The sequence below is a fragment of the Solenopsis invicta genome, chromosome 12 (genome assembly GCF_016802725.1).
Source record: "Solenopsis invicta isolate M01_SB chromosome 12, UNIL_Sinv_3.0, whole genome shotgun sequence".
NCBI classification, from domain to species: Eukaryota; Metazoa; Arthropoda; class Insecta; order Hymenoptera; family Formicidae; genus Solenopsis; species Solenopsis invicta.
In genome coordinates this window covers 20,540,288-20,565,554 of record NC_052675.1, presented here as the reverse complement: position 1 = coordinate 20,565,554, position 25,267 = coordinate 20,540,288, and the positions used below count along the sequence as shown (strand labels likewise).

The window sequence follows — 25,267 nt, the reverse complement described above, 5'->3', positions numbered from 1 at the left end:
CGCGCAATACCTCCGAGAATATGCGACTTACTCTTTCCATCCGGCGTGCTCGCGCGATGTATGCGAGGCTGGGTACGTTACGCGCGGATGTTATGAATGTGCGTAACGCGTACGTACGCAGGCGTTTGTTAACTTGCGCAATTAACCGCGTACGCACATACGTTTGCGCATAGTTTCGGCGTACTTACCGCGAAGGTATAATCGGCGAGACCGGAGAGGACTGTTGCTGCCGCGCGCCGGCTAGCTAGAATTTCCGGAATATCTTCGGTCTCTCTCTCTCTCTCTCTCTCTCTCTCTCTCTCTCTCTCTCTCTCCGCTTCTCGTTCCCTTCTGCTACTCCGCACCCCGGCGAACGGCTTGTCGCCGGGAAAACCGGGCTCTCATTACGCCAACAAAATTCTCACATTTTCCGCTAAATGTTCCCTCCGTGTTAATGAACGACTTATCTTCATATTTGCTGTCACCACGTGCACGAGCCCCGGAGCTCGTTTAGAGAGAAGTTGGGTTAGCCTGCTAACTGTAGCGGCCGCGGAATTAATTGAGACCTCTCCCCCGCTATATCTCGTTATACGAGTAAATTCTGAATTCTGGTAACTGCTCATCGGAGTCTGAAAACGAGCCGGCGGGACGAGAGTCGCGGCGGCAGCGGCGGCAGCGGCGGCGGCGGTGGCGGCAACGGTAGTGTCTGCGTTCAGCCGTATTCACGGAGAAATAATATCTGCGAGCGTAATTGCTTTTTAAAAGCCCGCGCTCGTTCCGCGGATTCTGTCCTCGTAATTGTTAATGACTTTTTTAATGGCGGAGAAATGCTGTTTTCAAATCGACCCGTAAAACCTCCCGTCATCTACGGTAATAATCTTTTAACGCGATCATACTCGCAACGTGGAAATATCCATGGCTTCGAAGGGAAAAATGAACTAATCCGAGCCTAACGCGGTTATTGGTGAGCAGAAAAATTTTATGTTCCCCGGCGGTTTTTTTTTCCCCCCCATACTTTATATACCGCGAGATAGTACGAGGGTAATTTCTCAACCAGAATAAATATCTATCGTGTTTAATGAGTTCTCGCGTTAAGAAAAGCTTTCTTAATGCATTCAGAACAAAATTATGTTTAAATTGACGAAATCGTTTCTTTAGCTTGCTTCTTTTAAGCTCAAGTGAAAATACCTTTGAGGAAAATGAAAGCTTATTTGATTTGAAGAAATGACGTTATTAGCCTTTGTTAAAATAATCTTTTTAAGAAAACAAATAATTTTTTAATTCGAAGAAAATATTCATAGAAATGTAAGAAATAATTTAGCTGTTCTGGTTTTAAAAATACATTTCTTTCATTTAAAATAAAAGACTTGCGTCGCGCAATCAAACTATTTCTTTAATTCTAATAAAAGGAACAACCAAAGAAACTTTTCTTTAACTCCACAGCAATGCACAAATTTGACTCAAACAAATATTTTTTGACTCGAAGAAACTTTTCTCCGGGTGTAGAATTGCGGTTAGTCTTGTTATCTAAGTAAAGCTAAAAGACGCACTGTTTTTACGTGTCGCGACGTGAAAATGCGGTCACGATAAACTTGTAACATAATGGGAAAAGTGAGTCTTTCACAAGATAACGGAGGAAAATCGGACTTGGTGGCGAAGGGTAATAAGAGAGCGACAACGCCTGTTACAAATCCATGAGTCCTTTATTAAGAAATACTGCATCGTTCCGACAATCGCGAAATGGTAGTACGAATATAATCTTTAAGCTATGAGAGCTTCGACGCAGCCTCCTTCTCGAGTCGTCGACTTTGCTCGGAGCGTTTTCCAGGGCGGTGTTCCGGAGTTTTGACATTGGATTACGAAGCGGCGTAAAAGTCCCCCGTGTAAAACTTTAATTACATTTGAATATAAGCGCACCGCGGGGACGCCTACTTATCCGAGAATGCGGCTATTTCCGTCGAAAAGGGACACTTCTCTCGACCCTCTCGATCCGCTCTTACGTAACTCCCGTGCGGCGCGCGGCGCGACGGCTCGACGGCTCGCGTCCTTGCGCGCGGTAGAGGTGTGGCGAGGATCGAGCCGTTGTGTGCAGCAAAACCTCCCCCGTATCGTTCGCGACCGCGAAACGTTCGGATAGCCGCGGATGGGCGGGACGCTACGTCGATCGGTGGTTCACGCTCGAGAGCTCGCGAAACTTGCGGACGAAGACGAAAGGAATGGTTACGAAAGGAATGGTTTCGACGCGATCCCTTATTTTCTTTGCTTTTCTTTTCTTTTTCTCTCTTTTTTTTTCTTTGTTCTCGCAATGGCAGCCGCAGCCGCGCCGAAGAAACGCGGCAAGTTATTTCCACGTGAATAACTCTTGCAACTTAAGACTGTAAATATTTGGATAATTGTTCGGGTATTCCAAGGAAGACTGCATCTCCGATTGGTTATATTGACATGTTGCTCATAATTCTTGGTGTTTCCTTGCGAAGACGCACAGATAGGTAAATACACATAGAGAGACATTGTAAAAAATGTAAACTTTGTAAAGACTTTAAACGAAAGAAATTTAAAAATCAATCAACTTTATGTTGCTTGGAACTAACCTTTTTGCACAACTCTTTCTGTGCGCAAAACTTTATGCATATTATATGCTTTGATATGAAAATTGTCTAAGAATGTAAAATGTTAGGGAGAGAAAATGTACTCGATACTATTAATAATTTGTAAATCATAACTGTAAAAAGAGCAAGAGAAATTTTACTGTTAAACTAACTTAAACTGATAATTTATGAGGTAATTAGAAACTAATCATCTTCAAGATTACTTCTACGTCTATCCAGCTGACGATTGGTCTCCAAGAAAGAATTATTAGCAAGTTTGTCGATTTAGCCAAGTAAATCCAATCTTCCCCTCATCATTCGAATATTTCGGATAAAAATAGAGATTTCTGATTTAAAAAAGCATTTCATTATGGAAATTTATGTTATTTAAATTTTAAATAATCATGAGAATTCCATCAGTTAAATTTTTCAATTATAAAAAAACTCTTGAATTGATTAATTTTAGTAGGTTCTTGAACAAATTTGAAATCTATATTTTGTTTCAAAAAGTTTGAGAGAGGAAGGAAAAACCATTATTATTTAAACATCGCTTCAATTCAAACATTAAATTATTTTTTTCAATAGACGAATTATTCAAAGTACTCAAATTATCCGACTTATCCGAATTGTCCAAATTACTGAATAATTATTCGAAAAATCGTACCCGAGTTATTCGGATGTCTCAATTTCAAAGCTAAATTGTGCGCGGCGGCATTCAGTCCGAGCATTCTGGATATCTGTCGAACATCCAATCCGGAGTTTGGATTTTTTTTTTTTTAACAGCCTCACCTGAAAACGCGTACACAAACGCAACACCAAACACGACGGAACGAGAGCGCGCCTGAACAATTTCGGTGGCGCGACAAGGAGAAGACGGAGACACGACAGAGACATAGACAAAGTAGATGACACACCGGGCAGCGTAACGCCGTATCGCTAGACGCGTTCGCCTTAAACTCGTGGACCGCTCCTAGACCGATCCGATCCGTGGCCGATCGATGGTGTGTCCCGATCGGATTCTGCCAGAGAAGAGACGCGGACCGTCGTCGTCGTGGAGGGCCGACCGGAGGCGGGACCGTGGCCCGCGCTATCGGGAGTCCTCTCGTCTTGCTCATCCTACCGGTCTTTCAGAACCTCAGCACAGGAAATCAGCAGGACTAGCAGATGCAACGCAAAGTAGAGACGTACGGTGGAGTGTCCCGTGGACGCCAGGGCGTAAGCGTAGGACGAGTAGCACTCCCTGTGAGCGTAACATAACGTGCATATGTACAGGATCACTTCCGTCATGAACAATGTAAAAAGTTTTCACAATTTGACGAGGTCATTTAGTATGAAAAAAATATCACTTTAGACCGTTGGAAACTTTTTATACAAAAAAAATTAGTATAATAGTATGAAATACCTCACATTTTTTCCATAATTGCTCATTCGAGCTTGCCCTTTGTGTAATAAATTCTATTCTAAATTAAAATAAAGGTTGCAATAAAAGGAATACGAGAAAAAACAGCATTAATACTAACAAAGTTAGTTTTACTTTTTGTCGCATAATTCTTTCGGTAAAAATGTTTTCTCTTTCGAATGCACATATTAACACAGTAGATGGAGTTCAAGTTTCGTCTCTTCGCCGAATCTTGGAGATTCGAGTTTGAGCGACCTTTGAAAATTCCCGGGACAAACTGGCTCGCGACTCGAAGTATGCATCAATCACTCGACGTTTACATTCCTGTTATCTTCTCGCGCGATACGTCAAATCGAGGTCGCCTCGAAGAAGAAAAAAAAGAAAAAACCAAGAAGACACATCCCTTATTCCATCAATAATATATTTCTCCGTCGCCGTTTTGCCCGATGCATAATGCATGTTCCTCGCCTCGAGTGTACGTTAGAGAAGATTCGCGCCGAGTTTCTTTAAAAATCTGTCTGGCGCGTGTGTTCCTATTATTTTTGCAAGAGCAGTCAGTCGTAAGGTGTTACAACATTACTCGCTAATACTAAATTGCTTCCAACTTCGAAACATTACCGCGCTTAAAGCCACCTCACCTAGGATCCTCCGAGGATCTTCGGATTCTTTGAGACTCTTCCCGAGACTTCGCGAGATTACATGACGCTTTCAAAACTACGAGAGCTTTCACGGTGCTTAATTTACGAAAACGTCTTGCGCCGCTTTTGCGAATATTGAAAAGTGAAGTAATCCCTCTCTATCCGTCTTTCCATTTATCCATCTTCGCGCCGACATTTATCTAGTCCGTTACGCGTATTACTAGCTCTTGTTCCACTTTGAAATGGTCGAGACAACTCTTTCGAGGTCGAACCTTTATCTCCACAGCTGCTTTAATATGTCAGACTTTTAACATACTTCCGGGAATAGAAAAGTACATCGGTTGTTCGTATAAGAAAAGTACAGATTTGGTGTCAATGGGATATTTGAGTTCTCTAACAAATGACAAATTATCGACTCTTACGTCATCGTTAATTTTCTTCATAATTATTTAAAAAACATTGAAATAACGTAAATATTGCATAATTAATTTGAAAGGATTAACTTGAATTGCCAAATTTTTTTCTAAACTTTTTCCGCCTTTCTCTCGCAATAATATTATTAGGTAACGTGCATAATGCGCGTGATGTGTGTTGCTGTAGAGTACTCTATTCTAATTGGTATTCGCTTCACGTATACGCAATCAATTAACGACGAACATCGAGAGCCTACTATACTCTCAATGGATTTCAAGTTTCACAAGCGTAGGCGTCATCTGGATGATTGCACTCTGCTGCGTTTTCGGAATAGCAGAGAAAGCGATCAAATTAAATTTTCCTCTACGAAGATTTACCATAATTTATTATCAAAATATTGAATTTAATTAGCTGTTATGAAATTAATCACGATACCGCGCATATTAAATAAGAAATAGGGGAATAGGGAAAGATTTTTTTTTTAATTTTTGATTCACACACACACACTTGAAAACGCTCTCGTCAAAAGAAGAATAAAACTCTCGATTTTGTTCGGCGGAGAAATTTAATCTTTCCTCGTAAAATAGGCTTGTCGGTATCACGAATATAATTTTCGTGATAATGCAATTTTCTCGGCATCTACTGCACGATCGATCCAGGTTTGAGTTTTACTTACTAAACATCTAAACGTTACCCACGAAATTGATAAAGTGCGTGTTTCGAACACTTTATAAAAATTTTTCACTATAACGAAATAAGAGAGAAATTAGAGAGCTGACTTGTGAAAAATGAAAATTTTCGTTTACATCGTACTTAACATTAATTTGTCATTGCGTTGGAGGAAAAGTATAAAAATTTGTCAGAGAAGTAAAATATTTCCGAAATAATGTGATTGTAAACGAATCCTCGAAATTTTTCGAAACATCTGCTTATTTTCGTGGCGAGTCGTTTACTTAAAGCGCGGCGTGTACCTGTAGGACTCGGGATTTAGCCTCGTCACAGTGCAGTAATGATGCAGCGCACAGACTCCGTTGAGAGGACCGCCGCAGCCCCAGATTTGCTCCACCTCGCGCGGCAGCGAGACCGTGTTGGCCGCGTAATACCTGCGGGACATAGAAGCACACACGTGCACACCACGAGGCGCGCGCGGGGTGTGTGCGAGGTAGGATAATATACATAGAGCGAGACCGAGCTTGTGCATTAGGAGAAATGCGGGAGAGTGGCCGGGTATCAGGAGCGTTATTAGCATCGTAATGGCGGGCGCGTCTCGAAAAGGGGTAGACAGTTATCACAATGTCGCGCGGGCCAGGGTCAGGTATTAGAGCCGTGAGATATAATTGCTGGCTCATGGAGAAATGCGGGAATTATTAATCCTCGACCGTAGGCATCGATATCTCACGCGACCGTCGACGCTTAGCCGCGTCGGCATTAAACACCCATTGGTAAACACCCATTTCGACCGACATTTATGCGAAACGTACTATGTAACTGTAGTAAACGATCGCGAGACAAACACGAGCCCGGTCCGTCGCCGCGCCGCGCCGCGCTGGCTCGGGATCGGGTTTCTTTTCGTATATACATACAAGGATCGTGATTAGCATCGCGATACGAAACGGTATTTTTAGACTATCATTATTTGCCTTACGTCCACGTTATTATTCGTTGATTACCCAAGGCAGGGGAAAAGAATATGCGTCGGCACGAAACACGCGACTTAGGGCAAGTAATTAGCAAGGGGTGCGCCTATTACCGCTTTAGGGATAGGGATAGATTACGCGAGCAAATGGATGGATCGATCGAGCCACTTCATTGTACACATACCTGACGAAGGCATAATCGTTCGACTGCGTAAACCGGTCCGCGAGATCGTGAAGAGTGATCGCCGATATCTCCTGCAGCTCATAATAGTCGAGCAGCGAGTACTCGACATCCCAGTTCGCTTTGCCGATTGAATTCGCTTGGGGCAGATTAAGATAGTACTGCGTGTAATCCAGAATCTGCGCAGAAGCGTGCAACACGTACATATATATACACGGGTCCTACATTTCTGAGTCCCTTTTGAAATCGGTACCGTCGCTCGCGCAAATGGAGCGTTCCCGTAACGGGGACGCCACGATATTATCGAGGATGTACAGCGCGCCCGTCATACCCCAACGTACCTGTCCGGTGTTAGTTTCGAACTTGTAAAGTCGCAAGCCCGGGTTGTTGGGCCCTCCGACGGTGCTCGGCGTTACGCTGGGAGCCATCATTATCCACGATACGGGCATACCTGTTCAATACGAGTATCGTTTCACCAAATAATTAATCGCGCGCTGCGAGTATTAATAAAATTAAGGTCAAAGCGACAGCTGATAAAGTGATAACGACGTGAGCTTATGCCTCGCTAGACTCAGCGGAGTGTAAAGGGACGGTAACTACTAAATAATTAATTGGCTGGCCGAGAAATTGGATTCAGTCCGTCTTTTTGTGATTGTCAAAAGAAAAAGGACAGTTTAGTAAACACTTTTGAAAGAGTAAATCGAGAATAGAGATTGCTTCATCCAAAACTAACGTGTACGAAATACGAAAGTAAAATAAATAGTCGCGCGACTTGTATCGGAAAATGGTCATACTTGTTGAGAAAAATACATGTTTGAAAAATAATGGTTTCGATAAAATATTTAAAAATCTATCTAGACACAAATCTGAAAAAAATTTTTTTTTATCAAAATTAAGCCTTAAACACATTACAGGGACTGGGAGACTCTCGTAAAAAAAGTTTACTTCCGTAACATTTTATTTTACAATAGTTGAAAAATGAAGTTAATTAACAATAGCGATCGATAGGAGAGACTTGAAACTTTTTTTTCCGCCTAGTCTGATATTTTTTCTCATTTCGCCTTTACACAGCAAACGATTGAAATTTCAGAAGAATTTCCAATTATGTGTTTAATAGTTAACAATGAAAAATGAATGCTGCGCTCGCAAAAGGTGTCGACAGTCTCTAGCTTCCAATTTGAACGTCCTACATAATTATTTTCGTGGTCCAATAAAATTATCCAAATTTAGATATGTAGCTAGCTGGACTTTTAGATACTGTTAGCAAGCGCTACAACATATTCCTTCCGCGTATTATCTAGTTGTACTGGTTACAAAGACATATGCAGGACATATCACGTGACTCACTACTCCTGTTTGCAAATAAGCCTTGACAATTTACTGTACGTAACATACCTGTGTCGCTGTATATCACGCGGAATGTATCCGAATGCCAGTGGCCAAAGAACTGTCCCCGGATGATGTCCGAGTAGAGCCGCACTACCTGCAGATACTTCGTGTTGTGCATCTCGTTGAGCGCCGCGGCGCCGCTTTCGTGGTCATCCACCCCCGGCGGTGTGTGGCCGACTATGTACACCTGACCGTTACAGAGTGGAATAGGAATGATCATCGGACATCGATATTTCGGGGGAGTCTCCATAGCTAGGTCGGCCCGACGTTTCGTTATCTGTGTTCTACCTTAATATCTATTCATGAAAACTCGATGTTCCTTCCGATACTATCCGTTGTTTCCCGCGTAGATTAAGCTTCGACGAGGCACGTTATTACGACATGAGGACACTTTTTACCACTTTATACAACTTTACGTCGCAACAAAGACGTTTTTTAAAAACTTTTTATTCAATTTTCATATTTTACGTAAATGTATCGTGTTACGATGTAAAGGTATATCGTGATGATCTGGCGGTTCGATAAATAATACTTTTGTAGCCAATTAATTCATAAAATTGTTTTTATATATATTCCATTATACGGTATAAATACATTTATTATCAATAATTAATACTTAATTCTTCGTATAAATACTCATCAATTATCAATTACATCTATCTACCTCTCTCAAGAATCTGCATTCGACACTTCTAAATTTACTTTTAGATGTTGTTTTCTCGCGCTCAAAATAGCGTTACATCCAAATTAAATAAAAGTAGTAACATTCGCTCCTTATTTAATAAATCACTGGTAATTCAAGATAGTCGAGATGTTCAAATTTGAATTTAGATATATCCGTTTAAAATCGAAGAGTGCAAAATAGATCTGCAAAATAGTCGGATTACAAAACCTATCTAATTAAAATCAATTTAAAACAATATACGCTATCGAGTTACCAATTTGTGATTGGAATTTGCATTCAGCAATATCTTGCGCAAATGCGATAGAAATAAAAAATAAATATTTGTAACTCCCAGACAATTTTGTACCTAAATAAGGATATTTGTTCCCTGTTGTATTGTGTTGCGAATTCTACAAAGTTTATTTTTACCGTGGAGAAACGTATGTACATGTGGCATGTACTTACACAAAAATATGCTTTCATATAAAACTGGAAATATAGCAACTTTGTTAAAGTAAACTCGTGCTACAATGTCGGGGTAGGAAAATCTAGTAATAACGATATCATAAATCCATGATAAAATAACTTATTGACCGTGGGGGGAAAAAAAGCACGATTCTCGAACCATGCCACGGTTCAATACTCTGATGCTGAATATCGACGACTCTCGTCGTCGATGCCTTCGGCCGGAGAACGGAGGCATTCTCATTCAACAGAGATATCCTTAGTTACATCGCGTGACTGCGTCTCGCTTAAACAGACGGTGAATCACGTACGTGAGCTACGCAATGTGTCTCTCGGGACGCAGGAAGTCTCGTTAGCATCGGCAAACCGGCCAGTCGCTCGCGAATGGCAACGCTAGGGTACACAGCAGCCACCCACACGTACACACGTACACACGTACACATACACACGCGTGCACACGTGCTCATTCGATCGTAGTGTCGGTCGCGACGACGGGGGATTGGAGATACGAAGGACTTGATATCTAATCGGACACGTACGCGAAATTAGTCCCACCGGTTCGGAACGCAAATTGATGCAGAAGTTGGCGCCGAGCGTCGAGACCTCTGATTGAAAAAGTAGCCAGAGATATTCCCCGTTGTCGAGAAGATACCTTCGAAGAGCGATCGGAAAGCGTATTAAAGTCAATGACGACTATTTTCTTAACTGGCCAAAATTACCTTGAAACTGTGTCATTTCGTTTTCAATTTTATTTGAAATTTTTTCATCTCCGATGCGACGAACCTTTTTTACATCAATCATTTTTACGCTTATTAATAGCGAGTTCGATTGGACGTATATTAATGCGCACTGATCCACATTCCTAGCGAAAATAGTAGGTTCATTAAAAGTTTATAAGATGTTTGCACGTGTGTTGAGACGTTTAATTGAAGTTTTCAAACATTTATTGAAGCGTTTATGAGATGGAAATTTAAACATGGAATTATTTGTGAGATGTTCACAGCGATGTTTGATAGGCTACTCGAGAATGTTGTGCGATGTTTTTAGAATGTTACAAAATATCCTTTGAATACTTGCAACACTCCGAAAATATCACGTAACACTTCTCGAACGCTTAATGTTCAATTTAAGACTATTTTCACCAGGATTATCAGACTTCTGTGTGAAATAACTTTGTACGGAATTTAAAATTGTACTATTAAAATACATCTCTCATTTATTTTTGTCTTCAACCTCAATTTTGAGAACTCACGTGAAAGGAACATGTTATTGGAATATCGCTGAAATGTTTTACAATGCCACGTCTTACATTCCGTAGTGCTGATTTTTATTTACGAGAAATAGAACTACACCTCGCTCATCTGACGGCGGTGACGCGTACTGCTTGCTAGAAATTTCCATGTTGTAGAGATGTTTATTAATTATTTATGAATAAAACGTTGGCAGATGCTTCTGGAAGATTTGAGATTGCTTTGATATACGCTGAAATCAGTGTTACGTGTTTTCAAAGAGTTTCTTATGAAGTATTTCAATGGCGTTTTATAATCTCAAACATTTCCATTATAGTTTTCCAAGTGCTTGTAAAATTGTTATTTAATAGAGGATTTGCCAGGTGTTTGTAACGTGCTTGTAAACAGAATAAACATCAATGAAACTCTTCATAAACAGTGTAACCATCGATAAAAACTTCTTTACAAACAGATATAAACACAATCTCTCACTAACAATTTAATCCCTAACAATTTAGGGATTAAAAACGTCGTACGACGAATCGTAACATAAAGAGAGATGTTTAATATAAATATATAAACGGATTAACGACTCGTACCCTAGTTGAAATGATATTTTTCGCTATAAATTCTTTACAGTATTTTAAGATGTTTGCAGCGTCATTATTAAATTTAACGATCGAATTAAATTGAGATATTATTTTTAGCTTTAATTTATGATGGTAAATCCGACAATCATATCGCCATGCAATTTATAGAATTGAAAAATGTATTAAATGTATTAAATAATTAATATAAAAATATTATTAAGTACCAAGATTCATCTTTCGACCTAAAAGTGGCATTTTTTTCATTTTTTATGATAAACAAATTAAAGATGTATCAGACATTTCTCAAAACATTAAGAAAATATGAAGAAATTATGAAAAAATTACACATTGTATTATATTGCATTTGAACGTAGTATAAAAAATTTGATGGCGATTTTCTATCTGGATAAAAAACTAATAAGAAATAGACATGTGCTCTAATGAAAATATAATTAATAATGAAATAATGAAATAAAAAATAATTGAAAAATTCTGAATTTTTTAATAATAATTTAAGAGTTTTATTTGTGTTTTATTACAATGCAGAAACCAATTCTTTAAAATAAACAAAATTTATTTATTTACGAAATAACTAATTGGGCAATCACAATAAAACTCTGTCTAAATCATTTTGAATACTTAAAGTACTTACACAAAAAATTGAGATTTTTTCAACTGTTGTAAAAAAATAATTTAATTTTTAATAATACATAGAGTAAATAAACTAAATAAAAAATATAATTTTATTCTGCATGTCCGATAAATCCTTAAAACACGAAATCCTCAATATACTTTATTGTGCTATTTGGCAAAATATATGATTTATTATCCGATATTTGCATCTCAGTTTTACTCTTAGATCAGTGCGCAACGGCTTTAACGTATACACCAGCGCAGTCCAATCGAATTCGTTATATATGTGAATACACTCTCCCCTTAATTATTTAACGCATCGCATGTATAACCAACAACATTTTAAACAATCAACGAAACTACTCTCAATAATAATGAAAAGAATTGATGGCAATAATAATTAATAATAGGAATCACGCTGATACGACGAATGAAATAAGTAGGTCAATAGCGTTCGGATCGAGCCAATCATAGTGCGGCATCCCCATAGGGCCATTCTAACCAAAATATTGGATGGACAAAGCAAAACTCGTTAAGTGGATAACGGCGAAAGAGAGATACGTTTTTCATTCTGCGAATGGATCCTTTTTCATCTGGAATCGCGTTGTGGGGGGAAAAGGTCTGGCTCCTTTGAAAGGTAAATGGTAGCGGACGCGGTCGAATAAGAGTGACGCGATCGGAATTATGTGGCGAATCGTCGTGTGCCGCCGTCGCGCGTCGTCGCGGTCCGCGGAATAAACGCAAAAACGCTCGTCCGCGCGTTTCCGCGGAAGGGGTGCAAAAAGCGCGCTCTCCGCAAACAACCGAATCGTCGGTGCCGCGGAGATTGAAAAATATCGCGTGAAAAGCGCACAGACGTCGATTTTAAATTGCTGCCGAGGGCCTTTTGCCGAAGGTGCAGGAATCACGGCTGCCATTCAAGGGAGGCACGAACGAATTGAACCCGGGCTACAATGGATCGCTGATTGGTCAGTTTTGCCGCTGACGCTCTTAAACGACTCGTAATTTGTAATCGCATTATCCGTCCGACGTCGGGAACGATCGATCGATCCATTTCCTCCTCCTCTTCCCCCCGTCGCTGCCGTCCGTCGCCCGCCTCCTCGGATGCCCGTCGTCCGTTTACCGTTTGCCGCGACATCGTCCCGTCGTCTCTACGGGAATGCCCGGGATCGAGAAGCCCACTCAGACCGTTTGCGAAACGGCACCGGCACGGGATTATATCTGTCCACGGAAAATCGGATTTCTATCTCGGAACCTGGGCAACTCGCCCCTTCACGCCCCTCACGTCGCCCTCTTCGCCCTCTTCACCCTCTTCTCTCGCGTCCGTGTCTCCGCGCGCTCTTTTTATCCGGGCACACATAAGGACGTACAAGATTTTCCGAGAATTCTTCTCCGGAAATCCCCGGGGAGCGCGTCCGCGGTGCGATCGAGCGAGCATCGAGGACGAGGGGATGAAGAGGGCGGTGGACGAGGGGCGACGGGAGGATCGAAGAAAATTATTGCTGGTTATCAGAGTCGCGGCCAACGAGCCGTGCTCGCTACATTTTCCAATTGTTATTACCCTACTGGTCATTTCATCGCTTTGAAGAGAACGGCTATTTTGCTTCTACGCTCGTTGATCCGCATTAAGAGCTTTCCGAGAAGAAAGAATAGAAAGAGAGAGGGGGGGGGGAAGAGAGGAAACAGGGAAGCAGAAACAGAGAGTAACAGAGAGGGTCTTAAGAGTCTCCCGAGAGCTTGCGGAATATCGTGCATGGCTATCGGGTAAAGAATACAGCTGGTTTATCGAAATCCGTCACGTGATACGTTATTACTCAATTGTAAACCATCTTCTAATGTCGACTTTTTATTCTTGATTAAAGATGTATGAATCACATGTCAAAACATTTAAACTAAAAATATAACAATTTCATAGATTGTTCTGTTATTACACTTGAGTATTCGTGTAAAATTTGAGCATAATTCATTTAATGATTTAAAAGTTATTTAATTTTTTATTTACTCGCGTTTGACAGTATTTATTTGCAAATTTGATGAGGAGGTAACATTACCAATTAAATCAAAATCTTTACACATACTAATAATACTTCAGTAAATAATCATGCAAAAATTCATTTATGACCGTATTCGTGGTTCTTCCTTGAGAAACGAGGATTCCTCATTTCTTAAGGAGGGACTATGAATACGAGTATCAAATCCACTTATTTGTTTAAATGTAGTAATTTTCGCTGCAAAAACCAAATTTTATAAATCAAATTTTTCATTGCTTTTTTTCTTGCAGCTAATTCAGGATTAAAATTCAGACATTTGCGACTAAAATTTTTGTTGTCAATTAGAAAAAAAAAATGAATAAGTAAACCTCAGAAGCTTTCAGTTTTTAAATTTTGATAATTTTTAGTTCGTATGGTATAGTGAAAAGGTTCTTAAAAACTTGCGAACAAATTGCAGCCCCAGAGTCAAAATGTTGCAAGTTGCGAACGCATGGATATATAAATACGCGTAGATGACAACAATTAAAAATGCCATTCTTTCTTTTACATCAATATAATATGAGGCTACCAAATGTACCGAACCACATTCAGCCCGGAATGGACAATGGGGTTTAGCCCGCAATAACGTACCCCACGAATAATTTCTGGCTTTCGGCCATATGAAATAAAAAATTTACGCGCGGAGTTTTATTGCGCACGTAGTCGAAGGTACACTGAAAAATAATGTCACTCTTCATACGCGAGCCAGCCGGTGGCGTTATGCATCGCGGGATAACAGGGTTGCCTTTTCGAACGTGCACGTAGGTGAATGCGCCGATAGTGTCGTGGATGAACGCGACGGCGCGGTCCACAGCTCACCATCTCTCTCTCTTTCTCTCTCTCTTTCTCTCTCTCTCTCTCTCTCTCTTTCCCTCTGTTGGTTGCGCTCGCCGGTTAATACGATCGGGATCAATGGCGGTGGCGTGCAACGGTTTACGTATACGTACGGGGGTCTCCTCTCGCGGGCCCATGTATGGAATACCAAGTCCCTCCATAATTTATCGTCGATCGTGCCATCTCGGTCGCGTGAAGGATCTCCCTCGCGTATGTCGAACTCGTTCTACTACACGCCCCGCGGCGTAATCGATAACCGATAACCCCGGGAACCGCGATATTCGATAGGTCCCGGCTCGGAAGATTTCCGTTCGCTCGCTCCGTGCGCGATACCGGAGCCATCGCGACGTGGCTTTCGCGGAGCGGGCGCGCCGAATTAATTGCCTCGCTGATCGAACGGGATAAATTTGCGATCGGCCCTCTTCCCTCCCCCCAGTCTCTCGTCTCGCCTCGGATCTCGCAACGATCTCCGATACCCCGGGCGTAATGGGCATTACCTACGATTTGTCATCGCGCTTTATGGTGCGGACCGAATGAGAGAGAGAAAGAGGGAGAGAGGGAGGGAGAGATGATACGATACGTCGAAAACGGAAATCCCAGAGATTGTATTCGTCGAGAATAAAGGGGGCTCTCTCTCTCTCTCTCTCTCTCTCTCTCTCTCTCGCACGCGCGCGATTTGCATTCGAATCTTTGATGGAAATTATACAATTTGCCCCGTCTTCCTGCGAGGATATCCGGTTTAGCTACCATTATAAATTTCCGCTCGAGAGCTTCCTAAAGCTGGAATTCGTCGATGTGTGCGAGAACCGCGAGAGCTGATAAGCCGGCGAATAATGAAGCGAAACGTGATCAAGAGAATCGAAAATCGCGATGTGTCAGCTGTCAGTCCGGCAAACGTGTCTAGTCGCACGCTATAATTTATAAGCGTGCGAACGACGAGGTACGAGAATGATGACGACAAAACAGCCCGCCTGATAAATCATACATCCCATTGAAGCCCGATCAGCGGGATTTTATTCGCCTCGCGCGCTCTATGGGAATTTATTTCATTAAAATTTATCTTCTTGGCGATCACATCTGTGTCGCGTCGATGCTTTTAATACGACAGGCATGCAGCGCGATATACGTTTATACGCCCGCGTGCGAACCTTTCATTGCTCGCGCAATTGTCGACGTATATCGTATATCTTATTCTTGAAATAAAATAAAATAAAAGGAAAAAGGGAACACACACACACACACACACACAAACACACATACACGTACACACACATCTCGCGCGGCGAGAGAGCGAGGCAAGGGTAATACCGTCTCGCCTTAAATTTGCCACCAGCTTCCTGGGCTTTCCGCGCTTTTTGCCAAACAATAAACTACGAGACTGAGTAATACCCTTTACACGGGTACACCCTTCAATTACTCAACTTGTCGTGTGACACGCGAGATACGTGGGGAATGTTTTATACGTGCATATTTACCCGGTGATACACTTGCCATAATTCTACGATGTCTGGCGAGCTTGGCGTTACGGGTAATCGCAGAGAAATTCACTGTGCGCTTGACGTAGCGCGATATTATAGCACTAGGTGCAAACTGCTGTTGTACACCGCGACACCGTTAAGTCAGTCTGTCAATTTATCAATCAAAGAGCGTCAGAGGGCTTAACTGTAGCGAAAGAGAGAGAGAGAGAGAGAGAGAGAGAAAGTTTGGCTTTTACTTAAAAATATTACGGTGTAACGTTATTGGACAGTGGGATATTTCATAAAAAAAAGAAAGAAAAGAAAATAAGGTATCGAATGACGCCGACGCTGCGCTCCGTGAGACTTCCGATATTAATCTCCCGGAAGGAAAGTTCTCTCGCGGAAACGTGCTTTTCCAATAAGCGCGATCGCGCGCGAGCAGCGCGGCCTGACGAGGCCGTTTTGCTGAATCTGAGTGGAAGTTCGTATCGAATATTCGTATGCCGACGAGAAGTTCCATGTAAAACAAACCGCCCCGCGGCGCTGATTAAAAATCTATTTGGTAATTTATTGGACGCGCGCAAAGAACAACTAACCCATCCCTCCCCCTCCCCCCCCTCCCTCGGTCCCTTTTTTCTCGTATTATTTGCACCGCTTGTTTGATGCGAGTTTCTTCGTGATGAGCAAATAATATTATGCATCCCGCATGCAGCCCGAGAAAAAAAATATATATTTCAACTCCATTAGCATTATATTTAACTTTACGGTGTTTTTGCTACGGCGACTTTTTTTTGTTAAATCTCGTTTAATCATCGTGATATTTTATGTATAGGACGAATTCTCGATCGATACTATCAAGTCATTCGATAAAAGTTTATAAATATACACGGGAGCGTTAGCGCAAAATTATACACCATTTTATAACATTTTAAAAAATATACAAAAAAAACTGTGAATTGCGAATTTACCCGACTGTTGGATGAAAGATGTAACATTTTATTTTTGTTAATCAATTAAATATTGTAAAAACTCGTTATTTACCTTTTAATATTGCATTTTATCTTTCAAATATGTGTTAAACGATTATAGGAGCCAAATTGCCAAACATGATGCTGGCAACGACTCGCGATGCATGGATTTATAAGTGCGCGAATATATACGCGTGCGTTTCAAAATGCGGAATTATACGTGTTGTATTCCGGCAATATTGTTACGCCGAGGATAACTCGAAACGTTCGCATTTCTAGTTTTATTAATAATCAATCACGCTCGATAGAGCTTTACATTTGAAAAAAATTGCAGCTATGCATTAATAACCGCACTTGACTCTCATTAGCCTTGTTTCAAGTGTTATTATTTTTATGTGCTAGAGCGTACTTGACATCGAACGGACGGCGCGATTAAACGCTCGTTTACCCGATCAATTTTCGTGTTAAAACTCGTATCCGCGGGTTTATCGATGATCGGCGATCATTAGAAAGAGCTTAATTTACTTGCGCGCGTCATAACGGCGAATGACTCGGCGGCGCCCGTTCTCAGACGCTGTCATAGATTTTCATCGATCCGGGAAAATTGATGGCACGTAAAAATTCTTTTACCCTGCATCATCTTTTTATATGCAATCTGCACGAGCACGCACGTACGCACGCATGCGATTCAACGAGCATGAAAAATTTTAACGCGTCCTTTATGCCAGCGAGTCCGATATTCGTTTCGAAATTGAATTACATACAAAGATAGTTTCATGGAATATTTCCGCTTAATTTAGTTCTACGTATGTTGAACGGTTTAACGGCGCTGAAAATCGATATCGTTGACAAAATAACGCGACACTTACATTAAAAGATGAAAAGCCCATTATCCCGGACTGTCGAAATAGGAATCGATCCGGACTGAATTAGTCCTCGATTTTCGCTCGCGTATTTCCATCTCCCCCCAGCGCAGCAGCGGCGCTAGATCCTGCTCTCTATATACGATGCCCTCGAACCGCCAGACCTGCCTTCATCATTTTCGCGGTACTTCCTTACTCGACAAAAATCCATAAAATCGTTTACCGATACGGCGCGATGCCGGGAATTATTTATTATCTCGTCGTTGTGTGTATGTGCGCGCGCGCGCGCGCACACACACACACACACACACACATATCGGCGACGAAAGAGAGCGCCGGCGCAACAGTAAGAAAGTAATGCGCGTCCGACGAGCAGTATAATAGCTCGCTCGGAAGACCAATAATATCATATATTGCAGAGGTAACAACCTACCGTCTCCTTCTTCTTCCGCGCATTCTCGAGGACCGACTGGAACCAGGACCATTGGCCGAAGGGATCCTGCGTGTTATCGACCGTGCTGCTCCCGACGCGATGCAGCATGCGGTTGTCGAGCGGGTTCAGCCACAAATTCGTATTAAGGAAGACGATCCGATATTTTTTCGAGCGCTGCTCGATCGTATAGTAGCCGGCTGCAACAAATTTTGAATAGTGCCGTGGCGGTAAAGCCGGGACCGAATTTATGCCCGCCAATAAGCTTACTTTGTGCCGTAACATTTTCACAGAGAAGAGGGCATCCATAAATGTTGCATCGACCCGCGTTGCACGCGTTACGAATCAAAGAGCGGCGCGAACCACGTTCGCCGATCATTTATGCGCTCTCCCGGGACCGTAAGATGCCCCTTTTTCAATTTTAATACGTTACGGTACAACAGTAAGTACGTACACACATATTGCATAGATTGCTCGCAGAGCTAACTGATTGTAGGATGTATCATTAATTTGGAATCAAAGCCGTGATTCAACAAGTACTATTTTTTGCATTTACGAAAAAAATAGTATCAACCATTAGTATCCAATTAAAACTTATATTTAAGGATGTACCGGATATACAATTTCTGACAAAATAAAATTTGAAAATATGTTAATATTAACACTTTAAATAAACTATATACATATGAAAGTTGTGTGAAAGATAAGATTATATTTTTATTTAATAGTATATTTTTATAATTCATTTACTCTATTTGTTATCAAAAATTAAATTATTTTTTACAACACTAAGAAAAATCTCGATTTTTTGTCTAAGTACTTTAAGTATTCAAGACGATGTATAGAAAGTTTTATTGCGATTGCCAGTTTAGTTATTTTTTAAATAAATAAATTTTGTTTATTGCACAAAATGGATCTCTATATCATAATATGAAACTTTACATGCATCATCTTGAATATTTTAAGTACTTACTTAAATAAAAAAATTCAGTTTTGTTTCATACTTATTTCATTATTAATTACATTTTCATTAGAGCATATGTACTTCTTATTGAAATGATTTTTTTATTCAGATAGAAAATTTTTCTACTACTTTAAAGTTAAATATAAGACCATCTGTAATTTTTTCATAATTTTCTTAAATGTTTTAAGAAATGTCCTATACATCCTTAAAACAATTGTTTCATACAAGAAATTATAATCTTGTTTATATATGATTTAATTTTCTTTGAAAAATTTAATAACTTTGAATTTCAGTAAGTATATATATATATAAAGTAATATTTTCATTTCACAATCAGTATTATAATAGTTACACTAAAAAACACAATATAATTCTTTTGATAACAATGTTAGATTTTAATTTTTAAAAATATTGTTACACTTTCTATTCAATATTTATTCCTCTCAATTTATTTCATTCAAAATTATTACTGAATAATGAGACCATATTTTTTTGATAAAATCATACAAAATTCTTCACGTAGACAAATTATGTTTATTAAATGCTACATAATTTCATTTTAATATTTAACATTTCGAAAATAAAAATATATTCTCGTAACAAAAAATTTTTTTTCTTTCGTGGTGATATTTTCACTTATTTTATTCGTTCAATTCGTATTATTTACGATTAGGATTGACAAGACTCGCTTATTTACCCTTTACAAAAGTGTCCACCGCTTCTGGCGGTAGCCAGTTCTGCCAGACGGAAGCGAGCTGCGTGTAATTCAGGCCTATGTCTTCGTGACCGAGCGCGGGGAACACGAAGTGTCCTTTGAACGTGCGGTGCAACAGCTCGGTCAAATTCCGCAAACAGTGCAGACGCAGCTCGGCGTTCATGGCGGTATTGCGCGTCAGCGCATCACTGCAACAAGTTGTTACAGCCTCGTTAGTCCTAGTTACATAGAACGCTCGCACTCGGGGATTACGGCGCGAGAGCGCCGGTGATTATCGCCGATAAATACAGCGAGGAAGAGGAAATGTCGCCGGATAAGGACGCGTCTCGTTGCCGCCGCATCGCATCGCGACGCGTCGCGTCGCGTCGCGTCGTGTCGCGTCGACGCGCGAGAGATGAGGCGCAATGCGGCACAGCGACAACTACGACGAAGTCAGACATGCGAATTGTCACTCGAGCGGAACGCTGATAATTGTTACGTCAACGATAACTGATTAAGCGCCCACGCCTCAATGATAGAGAGAATCGAAGCGACAAGATACGAGTGGCGCGTGTTCCGAAAGGTTCTATATTTTTATAAATATAGAATTGACAAAAGAAACAAAAAGCTTTATATTATATTTTCCTTGGACATTTTACAAATTTATATCATTTGCTTTATCCGCTCCGCTTTATATCGTATCATTTGCTAACTGAAAAAGCAAAAAACTCGAGTAATTTGCAGTTACCTCTAAATAGAATGATTACGTATACAAGATTAATAACGAATGGATTTTCGTTTGAAATCGGAGCGGGTTCGATATGTCGAAACTTATTAACGTTAATGCGCGACGAATTCGAAATTCATGGTATTTCAAAACTTTTCGGAAATAGACATTTCATATTATATCCATATTTTAGCATTTACCATTTGCATACGGCTACATCGACATTAATCGCGATAATAATTAATAATCGCGATGCAGCAACGATGTTAAGTCATCGGTCGTGAACGTAATATTTATACTGGTCAACGATACCGTGTGCCTCTCCCCCGCCCCCTCCGCTTCCGCGGTAATTAATTGGAGAAGTCGTGCGCCTCCAACTAGTAAATCGTTCGTAAAGTAAATTTAATTTCACGGTAATATATTCAACACATAATAATCGCGTTATTAACTGAATTAACAAGTTGCCGTTCCCCAAACTGGATCTTGTTTATAATTTTATTGATAATAAATGAGATCTCATGAATAAATTACAATACGTTAATGATTCATTTAACAACAGCAATCGTTATTAACGATAGCAGGTCATATATCGTTTGACTATTATAAAAGCGCTGAATATATTTCATAAATTTCAAATACGTAACATATAAATTAGTAATAATGACAACAACGATAATGATTTGCAATGGAAACGGTAATAATAATATTACCGAAAATAATCGCATAAAAAAAGGACTCTCAAAAATAACGATAATGATAACAATAAAACATCATTGTATCTCGATATGAAAATCGAAGCGGAAAGATATTAATACGAATTATTGGTTAATAAATAGCCTATTACATCAGCGTATCATATCTCAATCATAATGTACATCGATTATCCGCGCTCGTAAAAAAGAATTAAAAAATAGCAGATTAACGCGCGTCCCGTGAAATCCCATTTGGTTGTCACTGGCGCAATCGGTACTTGTACATGTACCGAGAGGCGTATTTGAACCACATTAACCGACGATTATACGATAGTTCCAACATACCCCGTCCACAGGACGAACTCGATATCGCCGTGCTTCGATCTCATCGCCCGCGCCGCCGATTCGATCAGGGCCCAGGGCGAATCGCAGCTGTAGTCGCCGAACTTGCCCGCCAGTTTTCTGTCGAGCCTCATACGTCCGCCATCGAGGATGTTTCTCGTGTTCCAGCACACTAAAACACGAGCGGTAAATGGGCTCCGAGCACGAGAGACGACGACCACCATGCATCGGGCGAGAGCGACAAATGGAAGGGTTGCGAGGAAAAAAGCGATGATGATCGTGGGAACTTGTGAAATAAAAATGCCCACCGCGTGACGACCACAGGAACGGCCAGGGTCGCGCTTGCTCGGCTTTGCTCGCGCTTGCGACTCGAATCCGGGGCTCGTGCGCCTCGTGCTAACGTTCCTACGACACGAGGCCTAAGACGGCGGCGGTGGCGGCGCGGCAATGGTGAGCCGGATACACCGAAGGAGGGTAGGTCAGGGATAATTCGAGCCACCGCCGCTATCTTTCGTGCAGGTCTCGTGCCAGCCCGAGCACGCTAGGTTCCTTAGGATGATCGGTACATAACCCGTGCACCCCCGGGTATACGCCGGTAAATAACAGTTTTACCGTCCTATTAGAGAAATGATAATAATTCGCTCATGCGATCGTCGAAAAATGAAATGTATAACGATTTAGAGGCGTGTATTCGTATTAAAGCTCGGAGCTTCGGCCCGAACGTGATCCCGCAGGTCGTCGCACGTTGAAAAAAACAATTGGAAAAAAAATTTCCATGTAAAACTTCTTGCCTCAAAAAAAAAAAAAGAAAGAAAAAGAAAAAAGCTGTACTGTCCAATAGAGAAGTTTCGGAAATTCGGGAGTTTTGCGAAAATTTTTACAAAATACTAATAAGTGTTTAGGGGTGAAATTTTCGTGAAGCACTCGGGAAAGTTTATACCCCGAGGCATCTGGCAACACCGATAGCAGTAGGTGTGCCAACACCAAGGTTCAGATTTCCGCAGGCGGAAGTTCGATCACGTGTATTTTCTCCAAGAGGGCGAGAAAAAGTGAAAAGTGAAAATTTTCACGCGAATTTCGCAAAATTTCGTGGTCACGTAAGCTTCCGAGGCGAAACGATGAAATTTGATAGGATGAGATTCGCGTGAGTGATCGAACGAGATATGAAACTGAATGAGATAAAGGAAAAAGCGCTCGCTAACAATTACGTGATCGACCCCTCCCTCCCTCCCTCTCCCCCCAGCTCGGCGCGTAACTCTCGCCATATTGAGTGAGAATCAACGTCAGCGGGGGCGCATGCAAATCACTCTTCTTGAAAACTACGCGACCACACAATCAAGCAAAAATTCTAAAAGCATCCCAATTTATTTACTACAGCTATTCTTCACTTCTACGCTTTGCAAAGCTGTAACAATCGTGAAAACAATGAAAACAAGCACGTATCGACTTACTAGGGGCGCCGTTTCCTTGCGCGGCATATTTTGGATCGTAGTGAATATCGGTGATATGCCAGAAATATCCTGCAAAATAGAAAAGTTTATTCTGACTGGGGATTAATGGAGGATGTAAGACGCCAGAGTGTAGTAAGCGCTGCACAAACAATTCAGAAATGTTCAATATCAGTCCAACATGTGTTTTGGCGTTTAACACGGTCGAACACTTTCTGGCTTCGGTAGATTCATACATTTCGAAAAAGTAATAACGAATGGCACGAAATAAAAATAACCTATTTGTCAGTGCAAAACAGTGAAAAAATTTTCAAATACCATCGCCGTTTATTAAGAGGCTTAATTTAAACGTTCGAAAAGCTCGTTATTTTTATGTTCTTTTAAATAAACAGGTTTTTGCCTCCGTCCCGTAAAATTTGGCTGCCAATACGTATAACCTTGTCGAAATATCCCAGGGATTAAAACCAGTATCATATCGGCGAGTCCAATTTTCGTTGCTGTAGATATGGAAAAATACATCTCACACCAATTGCTGCGTTTCCATTGTCACAAATAAACATAGAGATCATATTTGCGTATCTACACGGAAAAAAATGCTACGGTGCACATAGCGAATTCGCTTGGCGAATAAAAATTTTGCTTTTCCGCCGGTAAATCTCATAAAATCTTACAAAATTTAGACTGATTACTTTGTAGCAACGATGGATATGGAAAAATGTCATGACGCAACATTAAAAAGTATTACAATCTTTACTTTCTATATCAATATTACATTTACAAACATTAGAAAAATATTATTCCGTGCATATAATATCGCAGCTTATATTTTAAATGAAATTTTATGCTTCTCTTTTAATGCATGAGTAAACACAGTTTTTAATTGTTTAAAAAAATAATTATTTATTATAATGAAAATTATTAATATTTGTAATCTTATTATCATACGTAAAGAGGAGAATATAGAGAACGAGTTACAGAATTGTGTAATAATTTGTAATCTCTTATTCTGTTGTGTGTAAAGACAGAGAAATATCACGAAAGTGATGCGAAAGAAATTTGAATAGTTTATTAAATATTCTCTTTTTGTGCGAATTAATTCTTTTGTTGGTGCAACGACCGGAAAGTATACAATTGCAATTTGCAGCGCGCGCAATAGCCTTCCTTAGAAATAACTTTACACCAATTAATTCATCTCATTAATCTATGCGTAAATTATTAAAATAAAAAGAAATTATTTGACGAGATATTCCATATTTTATGTTAAAATATATGTCAGAGTGGAATATAAAATATCTCGTAAATCATTCATTCTTTATTTGGCTCTTTTATTCATGTATCTTTCTACGCGAAAAATTTCTGAAAATAGATTTACATGAAAAAATTAGAAGGCTCCATTTTGCAATATTTCTATTTAAAGGAATTGATTCCCATGATTTCGGTGCGTGAAAAAATGGTCGCGTTGTTAACGAAAAAGTCGAATGCGACCATCGAGTTGAAATGCACTTTAAGTTCGAGATTCTACCTGAAGCAGTTACGCTACGCGAATCTGCCGTTATGCCCGACTTATTATATAACGCTGGGAAGTTTTTCTCTTGAGAAAGCTGCGCCGCGGGGCGAACTTTCTGGCGGCGCGTAAACGATAGCCAGAGATTGCGCCCTTCGGGCGCAATCGGATGAACGATACAGCTGCTCCATAATTTCTCTTCATACATTAAAAATTGCGTTTACTGGCGCATGCCAAGGAAGCGCACGAGCGTGCGTCTTACGGAGATTATTCCGAATTTGGTAATGCAAAGTGCGGCACTTACCTATTTTCCCTTGCACCGCGCAGAGCCATGAGAGCAGTATCAGGTAGTCGCGTATCATCTTTCCGGAATCGCACCTGTAATTACAGAGCGTTACAGAAACCAAATGTCGACGATCGGGCGTCCGTGGGGTTGGGGCGATAACGACGCGGCGTGCGCGGCGCGGCGCGGCGCGGTGCAACGGGACGGCTTTGTTTGCGCGATTGC

The 25,267-nt window shown here is 40.7% G+C and overlaps 1 protein-coding gene across 2 annotated transcripts in view; it reads right to left on the bottom strand.

Moving 5' to 3' along the window:
* Positions 1-2,256: 2,256 nt before the first annotated feature.
* LOC105202688 (acid sphingomyelinase-like phosphodiesterase 3a) overlaps positions 2,257-25,267 on the bottom strand; it is a 55,293-nt gene continuing 32,282 nt past the window's right edge. The window contains exons 2-11 of one of the 2 annotated variants that reach the window (XM_011171308.3): positions 25,064-25,137; positions 23,259-23,327; positions 21,811-21,979; positions 20,050-20,255; positions 18,392-18,588; positions 8,232-8,412; positions 7,178-7,287; positions 6,840-7,015; positions 5,990-6,121; positions 2,257-3,807 (exon numbers count right to left, since the gene is read on the bottom strand). In XM_011171308.3, coding sequence (XP_011169610.1) covers positions 3,684-3,807; positions 5,990-6,121; positions 6,840-7,015; positions 7,178-7,287; positions 8,232-8,412; positions 18,392-18,588; positions 20,050-20,255; positions 21,811-21,979; positions 23,259-23,327; positions 25,064-25,121 — 1,422 coding nt within the window. In that variant the 5' untranslated portion in view covers positions 25,122-25,137 and the 3' untranslated portion in view covers positions 2,257-3,683. The remainder of the gene's footprint in view (positions 3,808-5,989; positions 6,122-6,839; positions 7,016-7,177; positions 7,288-8,231; positions 8,413-18,391; positions 18,589-20,049; positions 20,256-21,810; positions 21,980-23,258; positions 23,328-25,063; positions 25,138-25,267) is intronic. The other variant, XM_011171310.3, reaches the window with a different exon arrangement.